At 36.7% G+C, this 25,773-nt stretch overlaps 3 protein-coding genes across 3 annotated transcripts; all 3 read right to left on the reverse strand.

Moving 5' to 3' along the window:
* Positions 1-373: 373 nt before the first annotated feature.
* Positions 374-4,247, reverse strand: LOC115517161 (olfactory receptor 4F4). The gene is made up of 2 exons (XM_030320279.1): positions 4,236-4,247; positions 374-1,345 (listed from the first exon to the last, which is right to left on the reverse strand). Exons 1-2 carry the CDS (start codon positions 4,239-4,241, stop codon positions 374-376), a joined length of 978 nt encoding a protein of 325 aa, XP_030176139.1. The 5' UTR covers positions 4,242-4,247.
* Positions 4,248-8,431: 4,184 nt separating this feature from the next.
* LOC115517225 (olfactory receptor 4F21-like) lies at positions 8,432-9,370 on the reverse strand. Its single transcript, XM_030320337.1, is given in 3 exon segments — positions 8,432-9,067; positions 9,069-9,295; positions 9,298-9,370. Coding segments are annotated over 3 exon segments (936 nt in total).
* Positions 9,371-23,472: 14,102 nt separating this feature from the next.
* LOC115517162 (olfactory receptor 4F15-like) lies at positions 23,473-24,404 on the reverse strand. Its single transcript, XM_030320280.1, is given in 2 exon segments — positions 23,473-23,759; positions 23,762-24,404. Coding segments are annotated over 2 exon segments (930 nt in total).
* Between the last annotated feature and the right edge of the window lie 1,369 nt (positions 24,405-25,773).

Genomic DNA, 25,773 nt, shown 5'->3' on the forward strand with positions numbered 1-25,773 from the left:
TATGGAAGTTGCTTCCTTGATGTTTTTAGGAAAAATGAGTCAAATAAAAATATAAAAATATTGTAAGCCACGCTAATTTCTGTGTTTCCATCTATTATGCTCAGAACTACTCAGCCACAGAAGTGTAAAAATATTGACATATTTATGCCATTGTTCTGAGAATTAGATAATATTTTGAAAGCATATTAACTTTGTATCTGTATCCAAAAATATAAAATACAAATTTGTCAAAGGATAAATTGAGGCAATTTATGTGAAAGTTCTTTGACATTTACTAAGAAATGGAAAGTAAGATTTTCATGAGCTTTACCAAGTACTTCAACAACTTTATTTTATGTCATTATCTTAGTTTAGCCTTAAAGTTAGGAGATATCTAAAATTTTACACTAGAATTCACATTCCATTTACTCAGTCGTCTCATTGCAGTCTTCATGTCTTTGTTCCTCAGTGTGTATATAATCGGGTTCAAGAGAGGAGTGACCACAGAATAAAACACAGCAAGGGATTTATCTAGTGACTTGATGGGGAATGGCCAGGCATAAATGAAGATACATGGTCCAAAGAACAAAAGAACTACTGTTATGTGAGCAGTCAGAGTGGACAGAGCCTTGGACGATTTGTCTGAAGGGCGTTGCTGGATGGTTACTAGGATGATAGCATAGGAGATGATTAGGAAAACAAAAGAACACACAGTGAGCACACCACTGTTAGCAATGACCATGACATCCAATCTATAGGTGTCTATACAAGCAAGTTTGATAACCCTAGGTAGGTCGCAGTAAAAGCTATCAACCTCATTGGGACCACAGAAAGGTAAGTTTACTGCAAAAGCCAACTGGCTCACTGAATGGAGAAAGCCAGTTCCCCATGCAGCAGTCACAATGCCAAAACATACATGGTCACACATAACTGTAGAGTAGCGAAGAGGTTTACAGATTGCTACATATCTGTCAAAGGCCATGGCTATAAGGATCACCAACTCACTCCCACCAAAAAAGTGAACGAGAAATATCTGAGCAAGGCAACCCTTGAAAGAGATGACTTTGCGTTTACTGAAAAAGTCAGCAATCATCTTGGGGGCTGTGGCGGAAGACAGACATAGGTCAATGAGTGAGAGGTTAGCCAGCAGGAAGTACATGGGAGAGTGAAGATGGGAGTCAGAAGCCACAGTTATGACAATAAGAAGGTTTCCAAACACAATTCCCACATAGAATATAAAAAAGAAAACCAGTAGGAATATCTGGAATTCCTGAGAATTGGAGAGTCCCAGAAAAATGAACTCAGTCACCATGGAGTAATTTGTGTCATTTATTGATTCATTCCAGGAAAGAGCCTCTGTAGTCACCTTAGAGAATAGAGTAAGAAGAAAGTCAGAATTATTATATTCAAATTCAAAGCCTCATTTTGTGTCATTCTGCTTACTCATATAATGTCTATCTATGGTTTATTACATAAATGCATACAATCTAAACCCACCATTTTACTCCACACCCCTCCCCTGACTGTGCCTTATAGTCCAGTTATTCAAGTCTTCTCAGTATTTGCACTTATGCTAGGTTTATTTCTAATAAAATTCCTTTGCTCATGTGACCTTCTGTGCCAGATTAAGTCTATATCACCATCATATGTTTATCTCCTTTTCCTTTGAACTCCAAAACAGTATCTTAGCTATTAAGTACATACTTATATGATCTTTGTATTTACAAGGACTTTTTGTGGCATACATTTTTGAAAAAGTATTCTTAGTGGTTTTGTAGCCCATCACAATCATTTTATGTACAGTTGTTGGAAACCTCTTTATGAAACTAAGACAAATCCTCATTCACAATTTTGCTCTGTGAGGCAATTTACAGTGTATAAATTTTGAATGTAGTCTGTGGACCTTGGACTTTTTAAGATTTATTTTTACCATTTTTACAAATGTAGATACTAATTATATTCACTTCTTATGGTTATAATGAATTTCAAATGAAGTATTAAATGTAAAGTGTTTTGCATAGTGTTTGTATTTAGTAAGTACAAAATGAATTTGGATAATTAATAGTAGTAATATTTGTTGCCTTCAATTCACAGAGAAACCCCATTTCCCTGGTAATAATTTACAAATTTTACTTGACTTCTAGAAATAACATAGATGTTATTGTTCATCTTGTTCATAACAAGATGATTGAATTTCAGTTCCCTGCATCCTTTTGTTTTCCCATCTTTAAAACAAATGCACTGCATCAAAAATTCTCAAAATTGCCACTAGTCTAGTACTCTGTGGGGCATGAGTGAGGGACACAATTCCAAAATAATTTTCATAGTTTCTCAGAAGCTTGGATAGAAACATGAAAGCTAAGACAGATGTAGAAATTCAATCTTAGGAGAAGTTTAAATAAATGAGGATTCTAAAAAAGAAGGTCAGAATTATAAGGCCTTATAGAGAATGGAATTTATACTTATCATTTAGTGATACCAAAATGCTTAGAAGAAAAGGAGTTAGTCCAAAATAAAATTAAAGATGAAAAATGGAAGAAAAATAAAATAGCAGAAAATAAAAGGACAAAAGAAAGGTAATTTAGAGGTGAAATTAAAAGTGCGGAAAATGCAAAAAAAAAAAAAAATTTGCATGAGAGAAAATGTGAAGGGGTTTAATAGGAGATAAAATTGAAAAAGGATTCTGGAATGCCTGCTAAGGGATTTGTGTTTTATTATGAAGACAGTGAAGAACTATTAAAGCATTATGTGCAATTGTTTAATACATTTCTAATCAATAGTGAATAGTCAATACATGATAGCCATTATTAAGGTAGTAAAAACAGGATATTTGTCAACAGGATGTGGGAGATTAAAAAAAGGAGTATATAAATGAATCTATTCTGAATAATTGTGGAAATTGATGGGTGCTAGGGAGGCATGAAAGTATAGTGGGTTAATCTTACCAAATTTCTTGGGGGAGTAGAAGTATTTGTTTTCACTACTTCTCTTATCACAGTTACTCTGTAGCCCTTGGAAATTACACTTTTCTTGTCATTATCCCAAATCCCATTCCTTAGCCCTATCCACTAATGCTTCATATTACTGTTTTCAAAGTCCTATAAAAACTTAGGAATTATAATTTTATTTCCAAGTAAAAAGAGAAGTCTAATAGTAAAACAAGACACAAACACACCTTTCCCATCTGCTTAGCACAGTAATAAATACAATCATACTAATCATTGACAATCAAGTGGATGGGATTCCTGTTGTGATGTGACTGGTTAGGATGTTTCTTAAGAATCAAAGTATGTTACTTTTTTTTTTTAAAGTTCATTTATTTATTTCAAGAGAGCGAGCACACACAAGCCGGGAGGGGCAGAGAGAGAGGGAGAGAGAAACCCAAGCAGGCTCTGTGCTGTCAGCACAGAACCCAATGCAGGGCTCGAACGCATGAACCATGAGATCCCCACCTGAGCTGAAACCAAGAGTCTGACGCTTAAGTGACTGAGCCACCCAGGTGCCCTTCAAAGTATTCAATTTAGAATTGAACTTAGATATTAACTTACATGCAACCATTTCATTTCACTTAGAGGACAAACTCAATACTTTTATCTCCATAAGAAATATATCAAGGGTGATAGTTGACAAAAGGGTTCTCTTTTGCAGTGAAAAGACTTTCTACCATGGTAACAAGAATTCATGTATGTTATTCTTCAGCAAAAGGAATTTCTCAGTTAAAACATTTCATTTCTTGAGTATGTTACTGAGGAGTGAATGAATATAGAGGATTCTCGTTTACAGGGGTTCCTTCATGAACGTAATCCTTTCAAAGATCATACCTGGTTCTTCAAAAATGGTGCAAGGGGTTTTAGAAGGATTATGTTAATTCTAAGTGAAACATTAAGTTTAGGTTTATTGAAGGAGTTTTCCAGAATCTTATACATTGGCTATAATAATCATGAAGAGCTAGCTACAAATGAACAATAAAATCTTTCCCTATGTACTAGATTAAACTTAAAATTCAAACTTTAGGATATTATGTTTGTCCTAAATGTCTTTTACTGCTTTTTAAAGAAAAATACCTAAAATCTTTATTTTATAAGTTTCATTGAGATTGAAGTCAGGAGACTTTGGGGTTCTAGTACAAATTTACTGTGTGACTTTAGCATGTCATTCAAAATATCCAAGCCTTAGTTTTCCTGTTTAAAAATGAGCTTATTGGATCAAAAGCTTTCTAAAACAAAATTCTACAGCTCTAAGAGTATGATTTGTACCTTCATGTGAAAGAAATATCCAAAATCAAATTTCATTGGGGTTGCGGGAGGGAGGGAGGGAAATAAGTGAGTAAGAGAACAATGAATCTGGGCTTTACGGGAAAAAGGATAATTAAATAGAGATGAAAGAATATATTAGCCTGGAAGATACAGGGGAAGGACTCAACACTCATAACACTTGTATAACATATACTAGGTTGTTTAACACAACAAGGGCAATGCTTGCTAATATTTATACTAACTCTTGTAAGTATTTAAACTGACCTCACAAAATCCTTCCATTTTTCTTGAAGATACATGCATAATTAAATTCTGCCAAATGGGCTCTTACTGATAATAGAAGCATCTCATTGTCAATAAAATTCTACACTTTGGTTAGTTCTGCTAATATACTTCATTTTCATCATTCCACCTACCTCCTTCATAACTGGAAGAGACTATTGCAAAAAAGAGTACAGATTTTCCTTTTATTTGCACTTTCTCTTGAAGCATAAAATTTCAAGAGCATAAAGTCTGTATGAATTGTCCTCCTTAGTAAACCACTCAGTGAAGAGCCATTTATGGAGGTGTGAGCAGGTGTGAGGAGATCTGGAAATAGCTAGCCTGAACTTTGAGTACGGAGACTCTTATAGGCTCTCAGATTTTCCCTTGAGGAAACACACAGAATTTTCTGGAGTCAGGAGCTGTTGTCACAATTTCTTGGCTCATTTAGGTATTTTAAATATCTCACTAAATCTAAAGGTGATTTTTTTCTCTGTGCAAATGAAACTTTATTTCCTTGTATCTATATTTACCTAAACTCTTTTTTAATAGAAGTATAATTGACATACAGTGTTATATTAGTTTCAGGTGTATAGCACATTGATTTGACAATTATGTACATTACTCAGCGCTCACCATGCTAACTTCAGTCACTGTCTGTCATCACAACGTTATTACAATGTTATTGACTTTATTCCCTATGCTATACTTTTCATCTCTGTGACTTATTTATTTTGTAACTGGAAGTTTGTACATCTGAATCCCCTTTATCTATTTTCCCCATTCCCCCTCCAATCTCCCCTCTGACAACCACCAGTTTTTTTCCTGTATTTAAGACTCTGTTTTTGTTTGTTTTGTGTTTTAGATTCCACATATAAGTGAAATCATATGGTGTTTGTCTTTCTCTGTTAAAGGTGACTTTTTAATAGAATCTAGTTGAAACCAGTAAGATAGTTCTGAAATTAAAATCCAGATGGAACTAGAGGGTGTTTTGCTAAGTGATATAAGTCAGTCATAGAAAGACAGATATCATATGTTTTCACTCATATGTGGAACTTGAGAAACTTAACAGAAGACCATGGGGGATGGGAAGGGGAAGAAGTAGTTTCAAACAGAGAGGGAGGCAAACCATAAGAGACTCTTTTTTTAAATTTATTTTTATTTTTATTTATTTTTTTATTATATGAAATTTATTGTCAAATTAGTTTCCATACAACACCCAGTGCTCATCCCAAAAAATGCCCTCTTCAATGCCCATCACCTACCCTCCCCTCCCTCCCACCCCCCATCAACCCTCAGTTTGTTTTCAGTTTTTTGTTTTTTTAATTTTTTTTTAACGTTTATTTATTTTTGAGACAGAGAGAGACAGAGCATGAACAGGGGAGGGGCAGAGAGAGAGGGAGACACAGAATCTGAAACAGGCTCCAGGCTCTGAGCTGTCAGCACAGAGCCCAATGCAGGGCTTGAACTCACGGACCACGAGATCGTGACCTGAGCCGAAGTCAGCCGCTTAACCGACTGAGCCACCCAGGCGCCCCTGTTTTCAGTTTTTAAGAGTCTCTTATGCTTTGGCTCTCTCTCCCACTCTAACCTCTTTTTTTCTCTTTTTTGTCCTTCCCCTCCCCCATGGGTTTCTGTTAAGTTTCTCAGGATCCACATTAAGAGTGAAAACATATGGTATCTGTCTTTCTCTGTATGGCTTATTTCACTTAGCATAACACTCTCCAGTTCCATCCACGTTGCTACAAAGGGCCATATTTCATTCTTTCTCATTGCCACATAGTACTCCACTGTGTCTATAAACCACAATTTCTTTATCCATTCATCAGTTGATGGACATTTAGGCTCTTTCCACAATTTGTGCTGCTATAAACATTGGGGTACAAGTGCCCCTATGCATCAGTACTCCTGTATCCCTTGGGTAAATTCCTAGCAGTGCTACTGCTGGGTCATAGGGTAGGTCTATTTTTAATTTTTTGAGGAACCTCCACACTGTTTTCCAGAGCGGCTGCACCAGTTTGCATTCCCACCAACATTGCAAGAGAAGGAGACCAAAGCAGGAGGCATCACAATCCCATCACACTCCCACATCTTTAGCCTCTACTACAAAGCTGTAATCATCAAGACAGCATGGTATTGGCACAAAAACAGACACATAGACCAATGGAATAGAATAGAAACCCCAGAACTAGACCCACAAAAGTATGGCCAACTAATCTTTGACAAAGCAGGAAAGATTATCCAATGGAAAAAAGACAATGTGTTTAACAAATGGTGCTGGGAGAACTGGACAGCAACATGCAGAAGAATGAAACTAGACCACTTTCTTTCACCATTAACAAAAATTAACTCAAAAAGGGTGTGGAAATAAGAGACTCTTAAATACAGAGAACAAACTGAGGGTTGATGGGGGAGAGGGGAAAATGGGTGATGGGCATTGAGGAGAACACTTGTTGGGATTAGCACTGGGTGTTGTATGTAAGCGACAAATCATGGGAATCTATCCCCAGAACCAAGAGCACACTGTATAGACACTATATTAGCCAACTTGGCAATAAATTATATTAAAAAAAAGTATTATTGGATTTTAAAATATAAAAAAATCCAGATCGATTAAGAAGACAATAAATAATAATGCTTTAGTTGTTATAAAAAGAGGATAGCTTATAACATTTATGACCAATTTTGGATAAAATATAGGAAAAATACTTTGACCAATAGTAAGAAAATCTCGTTCATTATTCATCATTTTATTGAACAGCTTTACTTACAATGCAGAAGTTACAACTGGGCTGAGTCACCACAATTAATGTTTCTTAAGTCAGTCATAGAAATACATCCAAGTGATTTCTCACCTTTGCTCCTTGACCCATTTGACTTCCCAAGTTTTACTTGGAAAAGTAAAGTAAAAGTAAAGATGTCAATCATCTTCTTTGTCCTGAGTACTCCGGCTTAATAGGTACATTAAATAAGCTGAGATCTAAGTTGGGTGCCTTTCTTTAGGTAATAACATCCTCAAAATACTTTTATAATTGTGGATACTCTTTTAGGGTAAATCAAGAAATGCTTTGAGGAAGACTGCAAGAACAATAGAAATTTTCTCTGGAAAAAAAGGGACCATAGACAATTTTTGCATAATGCAAAATACTAGAATATGTTTTTAAAGTAACATTGTACAAAATACATTGACAAAGGCTGAAAACAATTCTTAAATTTTTTTTTCAACGTTTATTTATTTTTGGGACAGAGAGAGACAGAGCATGAACGGGGGAGGGGCAGAGAGAGAGGGAGACACAGAATCGGAGACAGGCTCCAGGCTCTGAGCCATCAGCCCAGAGCCTGACGCAGGGCTCGAACTCACGGACCGCGAGATCGTGACCTGGCTAAAGTCGGACGCTTAACCGACTGCGCCACCCAGGCGCTCCTGAAAACAATTCTTAAGAGTTGTAACATAGTGTTGCCTTCCTACTTATCTAACTTAAAGTACAATTAGGATGAAAATTATTTCTTTCTTGATTTTTAATGTCTGCTGGTTTGTATAAGCTCATATTTTATCCATTGGATCCACATAATTTCCATAAGAAATATTAATTTTCAGTGATGCTTATTATCAGTATGAAGATACTGATAAATAAAGCTAAATCATATGTTCATGTATATATTTATATATAGATAAAAACTACACGAAAATTGAATGTAGTCATTGATGATAACTACAAATTTAGGTTTATTGGTTAGGTAGGAATATATAACACTTTAGTTTTTATAATTAACAAAAATTACTGCAATTCTATTTGAAAGTGAAGTTCTTTGATTCAATACCTCTTTTTATGTAGACTTCTCAGTTTTCTGTAGGCATTAATGAAAGTGTACATATTCCATGGTGTTCATGGTGGTCCATGACATTCATCTTGTGTTCTTACCAATGAAATCTGTTATGACATCTCTCTAGAACTTACAACTTGTCGACTCAGCCTTCTCATTGCTGCCTTCATATCTCTGTTCCTTAAAGTATAGATGGCAGGATTTAAGACAGGAGTGACGACAAAGTCCACAATGGCAAAAAATGTATCCATTGACTTGGTAGGAAAAGGCCACACATAGAGAAACATGCATGGAACAAAAAACAAAACCACTACAGTGATGTGAGCTGACAAAGTGATGAATGCTTTGGATAAATCCTTTGAAGAATGTTGTCTGACAGTGATCAAAATAAAGATGTATGATACAATTAAGAAAAAGAAGGTGCCCATAGATATGAAGCCACTGTTAGCAGTGACCACAAATTCTAGTCTGTAAGTGTCCATGCATGCAAGTTTAATAACCCTAGGAAAATCACAGTAAAAGCTCCCCACATTTTTAGGGCCACAGAAAGGTAAATTTATGACAAAAACAAACTGAGACACAGCATGGATCACCCCAATGATCCAAGCAGTCATTACCAAAAGCATGCACATTTTGAGATTCATAATAGTTAAGTAGTGGAGAGGCCTGCAAATTGCTGTGTACCTGTCATATGCCATGGCTATGAGCAGTATCATCTCAACTCCTCCCATGACATGAATAAAAAAACATTTGTATCATGCAACTATGGAAGGAGATGATTTTGCAATCACTGAAAAGATCAGAGATCATCCTAGGAACTGTGGTAGATGAAAGGCCCAGGTCAATGAATGATAAGTTGGCCAGCAGGATATACATGGGAAAGTGTAAGTGAGAATCAAAAATCACTGTAAACATAATGAAGAGGTTTCCCAAGATAATTCCCGCATAGAATAAAGAGAAGAAAAGAAAAAGGAAACCTGCATTCCCAAGGATTGTGCAAGTCCCAGTAACAGAAATTCATTTACCACAGAGCCATTTACTTGGTCCATGGAATCACAAAGAAGAGAAGACTGTGATGTGGCCTGAAAGAAAAGAAAGAAGGAGTCAACTTTGAGGCCCTAAAAACAATGCATCAAATGTTGATAATATAAAATTATCTGTTGATAACAGATCTTTTATTTAATTGATAGTAAACTATTATAAAATAATGGGAACCCAGTGTATGGGTTTGGTAGTATGACCAAAACTTGCACTCAGAGGCAATCTATTGCTTTAAATTGCTCTCATTTGTTTAAATACCTGAAGTAATCAGGCAACTTAAGGAGTGAGAAAAGAATGCAAAAATAAACTCAAGGAATATAGATGAAAGAAAATAATAAAAATTAAAAACAAAAAGATATATATTGAATCTTAGAAAATTGGAATAGTACACATGAGCATATAAAAAAGTTAAAAAAAAAAACAAAAAGCAGTCAAAATTTCACTCTTTTCAGATGACATAATTCTCTATGTGGAAAACCCAAAAGACTCCACCAAAAAACTTCTAGAACTGATCCATGACTTCAATAAAGTCGTAGGACATAAATTCAGTGTAAGAAATTGGTTGCATTTCTATACACCAATAATGAAGCAGCAGAAACAGAAATCAAGGAATCAATCCTATTTACAATTGCACCAAAAACCATAATATACCTAGGAATAAACCTAACTATAGAGGGAAAAAATCTATACGCTGAAAACTATAGAGATCTTATGAAAGAAATTGAAGAAGACACAAAAAAATGGAAAAACATTCCATTCCATGGAAAAACATGGTGCTGGCACAAAAACAGATACATAGATCATTGGAACAGAATAGAGAACCCAGAAATGGACCCACAAACCTATGGCCAACTAATCTTTGACAAAGCAGGAAAGAATATCCAATGGAAAAAAGACAGTCTCTTCAGCAAATGGTGTTGAGAAAACCGGACAGCGACATGCAGAAGAATGGACCCGGACCACTTTCTTATACCATGCACAAAAATAAACTCAAAATGGATGATAGACCTAAATGTAAAAATCCGAGAAGAGAAAATGGGCACCAATATCTTTGACCTCAACCACAGCAAATTCTTACTTGGCATGTCTCTGGAGGCACTGGAAACAAAAGCAAAAATGAACTATTGGGACCTCATCAAAATAAAAAGCTTCTGCACACTGAAGGAAACAATCAGAAAACTAAAAGGCAACCAACAGAATGGCAGAAGATATTTACAAACAACATGTCAGATTAAGGGTTAGTATCCAAAATTTATAAAGAACTTATTAAACTCAACACCCAAAAACCAAATAATCCAGTGAAGAAATGGACAAAAGACATGAACAGACACTTTTCCAAAGAAGACATCCAGATGGCTAACAGACACATGAAAAAAATGCTCAACATCACTCATCATGAGGGAAAAACAAATCAAAACCACAATGAGCTACCACCTCACACCTGTCAGAATGGCTACATTAACAACTAAGGCAACAGACAGATGTTGGCAAGGATGCTGAAAAAGAGGATCTCTTTTGCACTGCTGGTGGGAATGCAAGCTGGTGCAGCCACTCTGAAAAAATTGTGAAGCTTCTCTAAAAATTAAAAATAGAACTACTGTATGACCCAAAGGATACAAGTATGCTGTTTTGAAGGGGCACAGGCATCACAATGTTTATAGAAGCACTATTGGCAATAACTAAAGTATGGAAAGAGCCCAAATGTCCTTCGACTGATGAATGATTAAAGAAGATGTGGTATTATATGCAATGGAATATACTCGGCAATAAAAGTAATGAAATCTTGCCATTTTGTAACAACGTGGATACAACTAGAGTGTATTATGCTTAGCAAAATAAGTCGTCAGAGAAAGATAAATACCACGACTTCACTCATATGTGGAATTTAAGATACAAACAGATGAACATAGGGAAGGGAAATAAAAATAAGGCAAAAACAGAGAGGAGACACACCATAAGAGACTCTTAAAGAGAACAAAATGAGGGTTTGCTGGTGGAGCGTTGGGTGGGTGGGATGGGCTAAAGGAGAGGAGCATTAAGGAAGGCACTTGTGGTATGAGCGCTGGTGTTATAGCGTAAGATGAGGAATCACAAAAATTCTATTCCTGAAGTCCATTATTACACTAATATGTTAACTAATTTGGATGTAAATTAAAAAAAAAACAAAAACAAAAAAATAGACACCTTTAAAAATATAATCAGAATAATAAAAGTAAAAAAAATAATAAAATTAACATTAGAAATGAGTATAGAATAATAACAGTTAAGACACACCGATGAAATCTGCTTCTATTCCTTAAAAACAATTTACCCCAAAGCAACACATAAATCATAGTTACATTTGAAATTCGATAGAAGGACAAAAAGGCTTATATCTTTATCATATAGAAAAAAAGAGATCAAATCAGAAAAACTCCAAAACCTCGTAGATAAATGGGCAAATGATAGAAGAGAGAATTCAGAAATGTAAACTGTATGTGTGTGTATGTGTGTGTAGGTGTGGGTATTAAATCAAAGAAATAAGATAAAATGTAATATATTATTTTCCTATTAAATTAGAAAAACTGTTTTACAATTATCAAAACTGGGGAAATCTCAATGAAATAGATATCTTCATATATTGTTGGAGAAATAAAGACTGATTCAAGCATTAAAGAAAATATTTTGAAATCATGTATCAAGAATCTTGACATCATACATTTGGTGCAATAATACTCCTTATGGAATTCAATTTGTGCAGAAAAAGTTTCTGGCATAGAAATGCTACAATGCAACAATATAAATGCTAAACATTAGCTGAGTCTATTATAATATTTTTATATTGATGGAATATAATACAGTTATTAAAACATGTTTAATAAAGCATTAATATAACACTAAGAAGATTTTCTTTATAATATTAAGTGAAAATAAAGTAAACAAATTGCAAAATTAAATTTTTTTAAAGGTGTTATTTTTTGAGAGAGAGAGAGAGAGAGAGTGGGGGATGGGGCAAGAGAGAAGAGTCAGACACATAGAATCTGAAGCAGGCTCCAGGCTTGAGCTGTCAGCACAGAGCCTGATGCTGGGCTCGAACTCACGAGCCAGATCATGACCTGAGCTGAAATCGGATGGTTAAGCCAACTAAGCCACCAGGCACCCTGCAAAACTTTAAATGACAGTAGTTGAATTGAATTTTTTAGAGCTTTAAAAAATCTCCCTTTAGATTTTGAAATATTTTTTGGTTCACGTTTTTTGTTTTTTGATAAAAACATCAAAGAGAGTTGAAGGAATAGTTTATTAAGAATGTTTGAAAACAAGGATTGGCTCATAATTATTGGAAGACAAATTAACTGAGGAAGTAAGAGATTCTAATGGTTCTCTCAATCAGCCATTTTCATAAACTGCCAGAAATTGATTCATAGATATGATTATTAAAGCAGGAAGGAGGAGGCATAACTTAATAAATAAAAGGCCCTGAATAAACTTCTAGCACTTTGTATAAAACTGTCATGAAGTTGAAACTTCTTGGAGTATTCCATCCAGATAATTGACAAAGCATCTCCCCTGCTTCACTTTGGTGAGGATTGGCCATTTGGAATGAATGCTGGTTACCATGAAGTAGCTAGAAAGAAAGTAGATGTTCTAGGGCTCCCATCCAGTTCATAGTGAAGAAGCTTAGTAATGCAGCATGAAACATTAGAGAGACACAATAAATGGTCCTTAAGTAGAGACAATAAAGTACAATGAGACAGAAGAGACAATGCTGTGGGAAGAATAATAGCAGATGGGAGACAAGTAGGTTTTATATTCGTTTCCTATTTTCACAATATGGAATTATTTTTGTTACCTGTCAGTTTTACACTGTCTTCTACCTTCCTCCTTCCTCCATGTTCTAAATAATCTTTTTTGCCCAGATTTTATCATTTGAATTCATTCATACTATCTTCACTGGACTTTTTATCCACATTTAAATCATCCAAATTAAAAGAGCATAAGGATAAAGATTTGGGGGAGGGATTTGAATGTAGGGATTATTTAGAGTTAACAGGGTCATCCTTATTTCATGGAAGACATTTAATGGGCAAATATGCTCTGTTTGCTGAGCATAAGGTGTTTTGTGACTTTCCTAAGCTCATCATTCGGTCTGGAGAAATACAGGTTGAAGCTGAAGAACCATGACTTCTTGAGATCACATGTTTTATTTTGTGAAACTATGAAATATGGAACCCAGTACTTCAGGACTCTCATAAAGTGGGGCATTTCATCTTATAAAATCAATTAAAGTCTCTGAACTAATTTGTCAGATTTGGAAATTCCCATTATTGTTAGGTTAGTACTGCTGAAATGGTGTTTGTCTTGGAGTTTGAGTTATAATTTTTGTAAACAGGAAGATCCCACACTACATGCATCTATTAGCCTATAAACTCTAAACTTCCATTTATAAAATACGATTTAATCTATTTATGAACTTTAATTATTATAACATGGACAATCACAATGCAAAATGTGGAACTGAGTATAATCAATGTGGTGGAGTCAGTCAGTAGCATGTATAAAGGACAGGCAGAAAAGAACACATAACGAAAGGGGAAGAATGAAGATAGATTGGGCAGAGAGTAAGAAAATAAAAGGGGGGTCAGGAGACAAATAAAAACCTAAAAGACAAATAAGGAGAATAAAATGATGATCAAAAAAGGCATTAGTAGAACACTGCACATCTTTGCTTAGGTTGTCAAGGTTTAAACCAACACATATTGATAAATTACAAACACCTGACTGTGAACTTAGGTTTTATTCACTACTTTAGGTATAGTTTGATAGGAAGGATGGAAAGTAATAGTAAAACTGTAGGGAAAATAGCTACTGATATGAAGAGAAGTTAAGACTTTAAGCATATGAGTCATGGAGGGTGGCAGTGGGTTTGGTAGAAGTGGACTGGGTAGTTGAACATTGGTGACTCAGCAGAATGACATGTGAGTCACCTCTAAAAAATTAGGAAGTAACTGATCAAAAGCATCCTTTTGCATCCAGGCACTATTTTACTTACCCTAGTTCTAGTATTTATACCTTTTCATAAATATAAAATTAAAGTTTGTGATATAGGAACCCTTTCTGCTTTGTCTAACACTGTATCAATTATCTAAAACAGTAGAAAAAGCCCAGGATATATGTGATGAATGAATTTCTTAGAAATAGGTACTAAATTGTTCACATAAGAAACCAAACAGTAGCCCTCACAAATATATAGAGACATTGAATTTCACAATACCTACTCCACAAGCTTGTACTTCCTGGTGTTAACCCAGTTTTTATATATATATAAAGAGAGCTTGTTTGGAGAAAAGATCATGTGCTTGGTTTCTCTGCTGCCTTTTTAGAAAACTCTGGTGGCTTTGAACCTCTCAGGAATTCTTTAGAAGCCAAGTCCCCATAGAGTTTGCTGTCCTTCCTCTTAGAAATATAAAATTTTTCAGTCATTGAGGGCCTGAGGAGACCCATATTTAACAGGAAAATATAGATACATATTAAACAAAAAAGATGACCAGAATTAGTGATTTTATAGAAGTGGGTAAGAACTTCGAGAGAACCTTATTCAATTACTTCATTCTATAGGTACAAAGACAGCCCTGTGAGGTTAAATGGCTAGCCAGTGTGCTCACAGCAATACATTCCCAGAGCCAGAATTAGAAGTCAGTCTAAACTTAAGTAAAATGGTCTTAATAATACCTACACACCTGCTTAATAGAAAGTGTCATGAAAAAGCTAGAATTATTATATTTGGTAGGATCACTGTAACCTAAATGGAAAGTCCCTATTCATCCCTGACTTTTAGTTCATTTAAAATAAAATTGGCCTTCCTCTCCTGAAAGACTTTTTTCTCTCCATGGGATATTGTTCTTCATAACCCCCTTTCCTGTTCTCCTTTCTTCAAAACAACCTGGTCATCCTTGAACTGTTCCATCTCAGAACTTATATCTCCTCTGTACTGTTCCCTGGCATGGGGCCAAAAGCTTTTTGAATTGAAGCATTGCCTCTCAGACTAGGCATTGGCTGATTCCTTCAAATGTGGAGGAAAGTAATACTGAAGGAGAGGGAACCACACCAGAATCCTGGACATTGGGGATTGAGATGTCCTTCATTTGGTTAAAAAGAGAATTTGGTTCTCAAACAGCATGGCTGAGGTCAGATGTCTGCTTTACGCAGTGGGGGGGGAGGGGGGAAAGATTAAAATGGGTTGGAGAACGCGAAAGTCAGGAACACTGAATCTTGAAAAATCTTCACATTAAGGAGGCAAATTGAACATATTATAAAGGGGTGTGTGTGTGTGTGTGTGTGTGTGTGTGTGTTGTGTGTAATTGATTTGATAAAACAATGTAATTCAATAACTGAAATTTGAGACTAAGAGGTGATGGCATAGAGTAAAAGAACAAAAAATTTTGTAAAGGAGAAAATTTCTGACACAAATATTTTACAGAAGGGCAGAAACTGAAGGGAGTGGAGGGGATAGAGAGAGGGGCACAACCATGATAGGTGCAGTTTTGTCATTGAAAAGTATCTTTCCTACCTGCCTGTTCAGTCACAGGATGTGCATTTTTAGAAGAGAGATTCAGAGAGCTTAGCCTTAATTTCTGTACATAATCTTCCCTCAAAGGCAAAGAGATATATAAGAATGGAAAATAAAGCTAATTAGCTGCACAGGAGAGTGACCTGTTGTGTCAGAGCAGGCCAATACCCAGCCCATCATTAGTTAGTCTCAGGGGACTAAGTCTTTGAGTCACATTGGTTTCCCCATGAGAGAAATAGTGAAAGAGAAATTGCCTGATAATGAAACAGAGGGAAGAGGGAAGTTTCTGAGGCAATATGTTAGTTTGTATAAAAATATCCCTATATAGGTTACATGGTCTTTGGGATGAATAACTTGGAAGCACTGAGATGAGGCAATGAGGGTGTGAAAACATATCTTGTGTGAAGTATGTCATAGTACCAAACTTGAAGAAATAGATGTAAAGCCCTTGGTATGTAAAGATAATTTTTTCAAATGACAGTGGGGGAATTAATTGATCATTTTCCTCTTATCAGTTATAGCCAATGTTTACCTATGTTCCCAAACTTTAGAGTGTTGGGGATGCAGTTCTTCTTGAAAGCATTTGACCTTTATTTTCCTGAGTTGACTGGATACAAGTAAAATTTGTCTATTATTGGATCAATTTCTTAAGAGATCAGTGGAAGATAGAAATACAAAAGAGGAAAAATGTAGGGAGTTAAATTTTGAGTTATTTGTAAGAGGAACATGTTTACCTGAAGGAGATACTCTTTCAAAGGACCTATGACAAGGCATTGAAACAAGCCTATTGTCTCTCTGTAAGGAAGTAAGGCTTTAATCTATCTTTGGTGTGTATATACAAGGAATTTGATCTCCAGCCTATCATGGGGCCTCAAGTGTGAAGGCTCTATCTTTGTTTAGAGTTGTATTTGTTTAGGTTTGTATTTTATTTTTTCTTGTTAGGAAACAAGGGAAAATCATAATTCTCTAGAATAGTTGTAGAATGATGGTTAGTGTCAAATTAATTTTTGAAAAGTGTTGACATTCTAAAATGTATAAGCAAGGATAAAAACTGGAGAATAATGTGGGCAGATATATTAAAAAATAAATAGGAGTGCATGGTCAGTGGCTTGAATCATAGTAGATATATGATGAAGTAAAACAATTTAGTTGCTTAACAGAAACACAACTACTCTAAGACCAGAGGAAAATTTCTCCCCTTGCCTCCCTGACCCGTGGCTACTGCAATGCAGTGAACAGTCCAGAGCCCCATAAATCATTCTGTCATGTCAATGTGCTCCTGTCCTGATGTGTCTATGTTCTAAATGGCCAACTGGATACCAGGTAGAGCAGCATATTAAGATGAATGAGGGAGAATCTAGGCAGAAATAAAATCCTAGGGAATTGGCCAGCCAGGCACAGAGCACACTGTGATTTGAGAGCCATCCATCCCCTGGGGCATGGATCCTGAGTTTGCTTGGAAGCAGAGAAAGCTGCTGGGCTAACAGAGGAGAAGGGGTTGTTAATGTAGAGTTTATGAGACCTAGAAGTATCAGAGAGAGCTGAGACCACTGATTTATAGGCTGCCCCAGCTAAAAATGCTTTAAGATTTGAACTGACTAAAGCCAGCAAAAGAAACTCATCAGTAGCTTTCACTGCAGAGGATTGAGGACAAAGAAGCATAGAAAATTGAGAAAAGGCAAAGAAAAGGAGATTAGGTACTTTAATCCTATTATTAATCAAATGTAAAAAGGAAGCCCAGAGGGCAGAGGATAGGGGACTTGGGGCAGCATGTGGCTCTCTGGAGCCTTCTCCCTCCCTTCTCACTTCCCAGAGTCCTTCCCCACTGCTGGACAGAAGTCCTGAACCCAACCCAGGTCACTGAGCTGGAGGGATGAGGAGCTTCTTGGCAGCATCAGCCTCCTCTTCCCAGGAACTAGAGGAGCTGGAGCACTTCATGCACAGACAGCTATGTTCTGGAGTACCTGGTGCAGGGGCTGCTGGCAGAGTACAGAGGCTGATAGTGAGAATGAGCAGGTACAGTCCCTCATCTCCCAGGAGGAAGTGCCAATGTTGGACCACCAGTGAAAGACCTAATGAAGAAGGGACAGCAAATTGCAGTAAGGCTGGACAGTAGCTGTTTCTACTCTCCCAAGTCAAGCCCCCCAACTTAGAGCTGAAGAAGGAGATAACCAGGAAATGCTGGTGAACAGTTTTTTAAGTGTCCCAATAAAAGCCTGTTCTTGCTAAGCCAAGGTCCAGGAAAAGGGCAGCTTAGGCAGATAGAAAAGTTTAAATTTTTTGAAAATGTTTATTTACTTTTGAGAGAGACAGAGTGTGAGCAGGGGAGGGGCAGTGAGAGAGAGGGAGACACAGAATCTGAAGCAGGCTCCAGGCTCTGAGCTGTCAGCACAGAGACCCACTCAGGGCTCAAACTCATGAACTGTGAGATATGACCTAAGCAGAAGTCAGACGCTTTATGGACTGAGCCACCCAGGTGCCTCAAGATAGAAAAGTTTTAGACAATAACTGCTCTACTCCAGCCAAATAGCATAGAACAAGCTGTGGCCCCACCTTTACCTACACCAGCAAAGACCCAAGGGTGTCTAGACTACCACCCTCACAGGGCTATAACAAGGCACTCCCTATTTCCCCCCCTACCCAGGGTGGTATCAGAGAAAGCCAGGCAGGAATATGGGATTTTCATCACTGCAAGCATGTAATGAGGACCCCTAGCCACCCCCATGGTATTATTGGAGACCATGTGAGAGCCTGAACTTCCATCTCCACTCAGCAGTTGAGGCGCTTCTCCCTGCTCTGTTGGGTTGTATCTGAGGAAGTTCTAATAGAGTTGGGACTTCCACTAATGTCCAGTGGTAGTGATGCCACTTCTATGGCAGGGTCAGTGGGGACTGTGTGGGGTCCTTGAACTCCCACTTCTACCTAGCTGTAACAAGTGCACCCTTGGACTTCTACCTTCACTGGTGATGGTGAGACTGTGCTCCCTTTCCCCTGCCAGAGTGGTATCACAAAAAGCCATAAAAGAAATTAAAAAATCATTTCTTCTAGCAAGAACTGGAAATACCTCAAACTTAATGGAGAAACAACTACTAAAAGTCAACACTGCGAGGAGAAACTGGGCTTCATCAAAATTAAAAACTTTTACTCTGGGAATAACCTTGTTTAGAAGATGAAGAGATGAATTTCAGAGAGGGAGAACATTTTGTAAAACATGTATCTGACAAAGGACTACTATCCAGAATATATAAAGAATTCCCAAAACTCATCATTTAAAACAATCCAATTAGAAAATGGAAAAAAGACATAAAGAGACATTTTTCCCTGATGAGGATGTACAGATGGCAAATAAGCACACAAAAAGATGTTCAGCATCATTAGCTGTAAGTGAAATGAAAAGTAAACCTACAATGGGAGATCTCTACATACCTATCTTAATAACAAATTTTTCTTAAAAAATAGTGTCAACACCAAATGCCAGTGAAGATACAGTGAAATTGGGTCAGTCATACATAGCTGGTAAGAAGTTAAAGTGCTACAGTCATTCTGGGAAACAGTTTGGCAGTTCTTAAAAAAACAGAACCTTTAAGTATGATATCACGCAGCAATTTTACTCCTGTGTGTTTATGCTGGAGAAATGAACACTCATGTTCACACAAAAGCTTTACCAAATGTTTGTAGCAGCTTTATTCATAATAGCCCCAAACTAGAAACAATCCAGTTGTCCTTCAAAAGGTGAAAAGTTAAAATAAGCTGTGGTACTTAGCAATAAAATACAATCGGCTACTGAAACATGCAACAACCTATGTGAATCTCCAGGGTATTATGCCTAGTGAAAAAAGCTAATCCCCAAAAGTAATTTCATATGTATAACATCCTTGAAATGACAAGAGGATAAAAATGGGGAACATATTAGCAGTTCCTAGGAATTAGGGAAGGGAGAGGCAGAATTGTTGTAGACTCAGGGTCTGGAGTTCTCTCTTGTCCAGCAAGAGAGTGGATGCAGGATTGAATGCGAGAGAGGCTAATGTCCCGGAAGAGACAAGAGTCTAGAGTAAGGGTGCTTACTCCATTTTTATTAGGATTTGAAGGCTTACAAGTGTGCTGGATGTGCACAAAGAGACAGTGAAACTGTGAACATTAACTCATGGGTATGGGGGAAATGGGATTTTGAAGATATGCGGTGTTAGGGTTTTGGGTCAATGCAAAACTAAATTCTAGTACCAGGCAGATGGTTGTTTACAATAGGCATGAGGCACCACCTCTGTTACCTAAATTTGCCTAGGGGACAAGAAGGACAGAGCATGCTACCTCAGGGTCAACAAGGCACCTTTCTTTTGCTAATTTGCTCTGCTCAGGGCCACTTTACCCTGCCATCTACAGTCCTGTTTACATGCTTACCTATTTTGGTCCTTCCTTCCTGGGAAAACAGCTTTCTGCTATTGCCCTAAGTTGGGGGGGGGGGCGTGTTTCTGCCCTGAATACCTAATCTTGTTTACCTCATTTTGTATGCTTCCTTCCTAAAATTTCCTATTCCTATACTTTTGTCCTATACCAGGGACCTTTGCCCTGTTTACCTAATCTTGTTTACCCAAACTTGGGTGTATTCATTCTGTGGTTTTCTAATTCTTTATGCCTTGTTAGCCCATTAGTGCAAGCTCAGGGAATTCCTAAGCTTATTCTCCATACAGGATGAAATGGGTGTGGGTGCAAAATGGTAGCAGAAGGGAACCTTGTGCTGATAGAAATGTTCTGTTTCTTGACTGTATTAACATCAATGTGCTGGTTGTATTATTGAACTGTATTTTTACAGGTTTCCGATGAGGGAAAGTGGGTGAAAGGTATATGAGATCTCTGTTATTTCTTACAACGTGATGTGAATCTATAAATATCTAAAATAAAAGTTGACTTAAGAAAAGAAATCCCAGACACTAATCAATAAATTATTCACATTGCTATTTTTTAACTATTTTGGCTTTATTCATTTATTTAAAGATAAATATTTATTGAGCATTTTCCTGTAATAATGTTAGTGATGTTATAGCAGTAACCTTGATGAACACAGCCCTTCCTTACATGGAACTTAAAATATAATGAGGAATACACACATCAAATTAGAAATAGCTATGTTACAGAAATGGTACTATGGAGTATGTAATAACATACAACGAAAGGAGCTCTCTTGGACTCAGCTTCTGAGAAGATTTTCCTAACAGTATGATGCTGAAACTGAGATTTGAAGAATGGATAGATGTTAATAGGCAAAGCACGAAGGACCAATGTTTCAGACAGAATAATTAGCCACTGCAAAGCCTCAAAATGAGAGAGAATGAAGTTTTGGGGCAAGCAAAGGAAACAAAATTGCTTCTGGAATTTCAGGGCTAGAGCATGTCCTCTGAGGCTAGAGAGGAGGATGGGGGCCAGGTGTTGGATGGCCTGATAAATCTTGAAAAGGGGTTTGTGTTTTAATTTAAGAGTAGTGACAAGTATGTGAAGGGTCTTGAAGAAAACGATCGCATGCTTAGATTTGTATTTTAAAAAATCGCATTCTCGGGGCACCTGGGTGGCTGTCGGTTGAGCGTCCAACTTCGGCTCAGGTCATGATCTCACAGCTCGTGAGTTCGAACCCACGTCGGGCTCTGTGCTGACAGCTCGGAGCCTGGAACCTGCTTCATATTCTGTGTCTCCCTCTCTCTCTGCCCCTAACCCACTCGCATTCTGTCTCTGTCTCCCTCAAAAATATATAAACATTAAAATAAATAAATAAATAATAAATAAATAAATAAATAAATAAATACAAAAATCTCATTCTGAATGTAGATAATAGGAATCAAGGCAAATAAGATGTGAAGTGGGAAGACATATAGGTGACTTAATATTCTGTTTGAAAAAAAGATGTGAAATCTTAGATAAGAATGGTGATATTTGGAGGAAAACAAAGGGATGTATTTAAGAGGTGTTTAGAGTAGGAATTCATAGGATTTCAATTTTAGTGAATACTGAGGATCAGGGAAGGGAGGAGTCTATTATTACTCCTGGATTTTGCATTGAGGAACTGGGTAAATATTGGTGCCAATTATTGTGGTTGGGGATCTGGAAGAAGATCAGGTTCAAGAATGAGATGATTAATCTAAGGCCTGCTGAGTGGGAGATGCCCTCAAAGCATCAGGTCAGTAGACAGATTTATGAAGTAGGAACTAAAGAAATAATACCCCAGCTTTGAAGTTCCTAGCTGACATGGTAAAATTAAAGCCAAGGGAAAGGAGCCCACCTGGGGATAGAACATGGAGTGAGAATAGGCCAGAGGTGTAATTCTGAGGAACACTGGTGTTGGAGCAGATGAGACAAACCCGGGAAACTGCAACTGGGAAGGAGTTCCGAAAGAGTTGGGGGAAAAACAAGAGACTGTAGTTTCTCGGAAGTCCAGTGGAATATTTGAAAGAGGGAGTGGTTAGCAATAATCAAGTAAAGAAGAAATTTCCACCCAGATGAATGCCAAAGCATTAAAAGAAGTGTTAATGATTAATTTGTATGGAGGAAGCAGAGATGTTTTTTGAAAGGTTTCTTGGAGAAACGCAGGGCAAAAAATATAGACATTAGTTTCCTCAATTCAGCAGATTTTATTCACAGGGCAGTAGAAATAAATGAATGAAAAAGTTATATGTAAGTTTAATAAAGCATTTATTCCAAGTATAGAAATTCTTAATTAAACTGAATATGCTTTAATATGTTTGGCTTGTTATCCAAGGCTATCAAACTCAGATATATAAGCTCCTGGGAGATGTTTTATCTGACTAAGAAATCATATTCAAGGAAGCCAGGGCCTTTAAATATACACCCTTGGGTGATTATTCTTCTTTGGAACAGCTATTATTTCTATGCATTTTTTTTTTTCCTGGGGAATAAACCAGTTGGTTGAATATTGGAAAGACTTCATTTTTACAATAGTAGAGAGGCAGGCAAAAGTGCAAAAAGCTCTGGTTTGTATTTACTAAAGTATCGGTAGCATTAAGGAAACTCTCTCTCACCTGTAATTCTAATTGAAACCTAAAACTACAATGGCATCCTAAACTGACAGTCAAGTTTGTGTTCCAGGCTCAACATAAGTAACACACAGTTTTTTTGTTCTTATTCTAAGTTAAAATAGGAATTAAAAACATAATTTATGGATTTTGATTTACTCAAAGTCACATTTTATCTGTTAAACCCATAAGTACTATGAGATATATATTTTTTGAGGTATTTTTGATAATGAGAATAAATACAATAAGCAAGTCCCAGAAAATGTCACTTAGAAAATGGCATTTGAATGTTAAGTTTACTTCTAGAAATCAGCTCAGTTTTCTATTCTCATCTCTGTTCTTGATGGAAGTAGATGAGGTCAACTTATTCTCTGTCGTTAGCCAAATAGAGTCACCTCTGATTCAACATTCAATTTCTACAGATGGGCTTTTATTGAACTATCTCCCCACATGGTGGCTCTTTTCATAGTAATGTCGACAGTCATATGACTTGCAGTGTTCTTGGTGAGCTTGCAGCATGTAGAATCTAGATCTCCATTCATTATTAGATACGAGTAGGATGCACAATCCGCTTGCCCAGTCTTCTCATGGCCACTCTCATGTCTTTGTTTCTTAATGTATAGATGGCAGGATTCAAGACGGGGGTGATAGCGAAGTCGACTATGAACAAATACTTATCCAGTGATGATGTAGGGAAAGGCCACACATAGAGAAACATGCATGGCATAAAAAACAAAATCACTACAGTGATGTGAGCTGACAATGTGACAAATGCTTTGGACAAGTCCCCTGAAGAACGTTTCCAGACAGTGACCAAAATGAAGATATATAAATTAAGGAGAAGAAAGTAGCCATGGATATAAACCCACTGTTGGCAATGATTACAAACTCTAGCTTGTAAGTGTCTACACAAGCAAGTTTCATGACGCGAGGAAAATCACAGTAAAAACTATCTACTTCATTAGGGCCACAAAAGGGCAGGTTTATGACAAAAACAAACTGAGATACAGCATGGATTATCCCCACTATCCAGGCAGCCACTACAAAGGAGACACACGTTTTGGGGCTCATGATGGTCAGGTAGTGGAGAGGTTTACAGATTGCGGTGTACCGGTCATATGCCATGGCTATGAGCAGCACCATCTCAACTCCGCCCATGACATGAATAAAAAATATCTGTATCATGCATTTTGGAAAGGAAATGATGTTGCAGTCAGTGAAAAGATCAGAGATCATTTTGGGCACTGTGGTAGAGGACAGACCTAGATCAAGAAGGGAGAGGTTGGCCAATAGGAAGTACATGGGGGTGTATAAATGAGAGTCAATAATTACCGTGAACACAATGAAGAGGTTTCCTAGGATAATTCCCATGTAGAACACAGAGAAGAACCAAAAGAGAAAAAGGTCCATCTCCCATGAATTTGAAAGACCAATCAATACAAATTCAGATACCACAGAGTCATTTGGTCCATCCATTGGCTCAATCAGTAGAGAAGACGCTGAAGTGTTCTGAAGGTAGAAAATAAGGAAGAATTGAGAAATATGGGTACTGAACATTGATATGCTTTTGCCCCTCAATGAATTTGTGGAAGATATGCTGTAATTGCCAAAATGTGAAGCTGGAAAACATACAGAGAAGGCAAATGAAAGGAAGATAAATGAATAGGAGAATTGAGATAATCATAAGTTCAACTAGAGAGAGAAACAATTATTTGGAAACATGGAGGAATTAGGAGCAAAGAGTAACACTTCCTGGTAAAGAGCCTCTTTACCATGCTCGTTGTGCAATAATTCAGTCTTTCTCAGTCTTTTCCATATACATTCAGGAAAACATCTTCTGTTTCGTGAATAGTTACCCATAATTTGAATGTTCAAACTCTTAATGATATTTGTACACACATTTTCTTGCAGAATGTACTCTCTGACTAATCTTTACTTCACACCTGTGAAATCTTGGGAATTAACACTCATTGTGACCAAGCCAATGAGTAAAAGCCAATGAGTAAAAGAGTGTTGAATGTAAAAGGAGTGGTAACATAAAATGAAAAGGCTTAGTCCTTTGATAGTTTACAATTTTTGTGATTGCAACAAGTCACTTGGAAAATTAAGATACATTTGAGGTCAAGTGAACCTCCCAACGCCAAAAAGAGAGTGTCAGAAGACTCAGAAAAATGGCTTTTCAGTACTTTGCTAGGATTGAGAGAGATTTTGTGCTTTTGAAAGGTGTGTTCTAGGATTAATGAGTGGCAATTTAAACACAAAACAGAAATAATTATGCTCACTGAATCAAAATATTTAATCATGATATACTAAGAGCATGTCAAAACTACTGGATCTCAAGCATTATGAGAGCTTGTCTTCAAATATTTGAAGCTTAGTTCAGCTAAAATGCTATTTGGAGGTGTGCAAAATTGCTCCCAACAACTTTTTTCCAGGGGAATATCTGTTTTCAGTTTGAATAAGTAGAAAGGATGAAGATATATAAATTCATTTGGATCCATTCATTATTTAATTTAAAGTGAAAATTAAAAGTACATTTAAGAGATAAGATATTAGAAGATTTGCAGAAGGGAATTGAGAAGATTAGTACCAAAATGAGTGTGGCCATTATAAACAATGCAAATTTGGATTTGACATGTCCACTAAATTATAAAGTGACAAAACCTGGTTACAAATGAGTATGTGTTATGTGATATGCTCTTTACAAGTATACACTACAAAAATATGTAAATACATGAACATCTCAAGAAGATCACTGGATCAATGACATTTTAGGTAATTTTAATATTAAAAAACTTGACCATGTATATTTTGTTTTTTCTATATTGGCCACATGTTTGTAATA

Source organism: Lynx canadensis, chromosome B3, assembly GCF_007474595.2.
Source record: "Lynx canadensis isolate LIC74 chromosome B3, mLynCan4.pri.v2, whole genome shotgun sequence".
In the NCBI taxonomy this organism is placed as follows: domain Eukaryota; kingdom Metazoa; phylum Chordata; class Mammalia; order Carnivora; family Felidae; genus Lynx; species Lynx canadensis.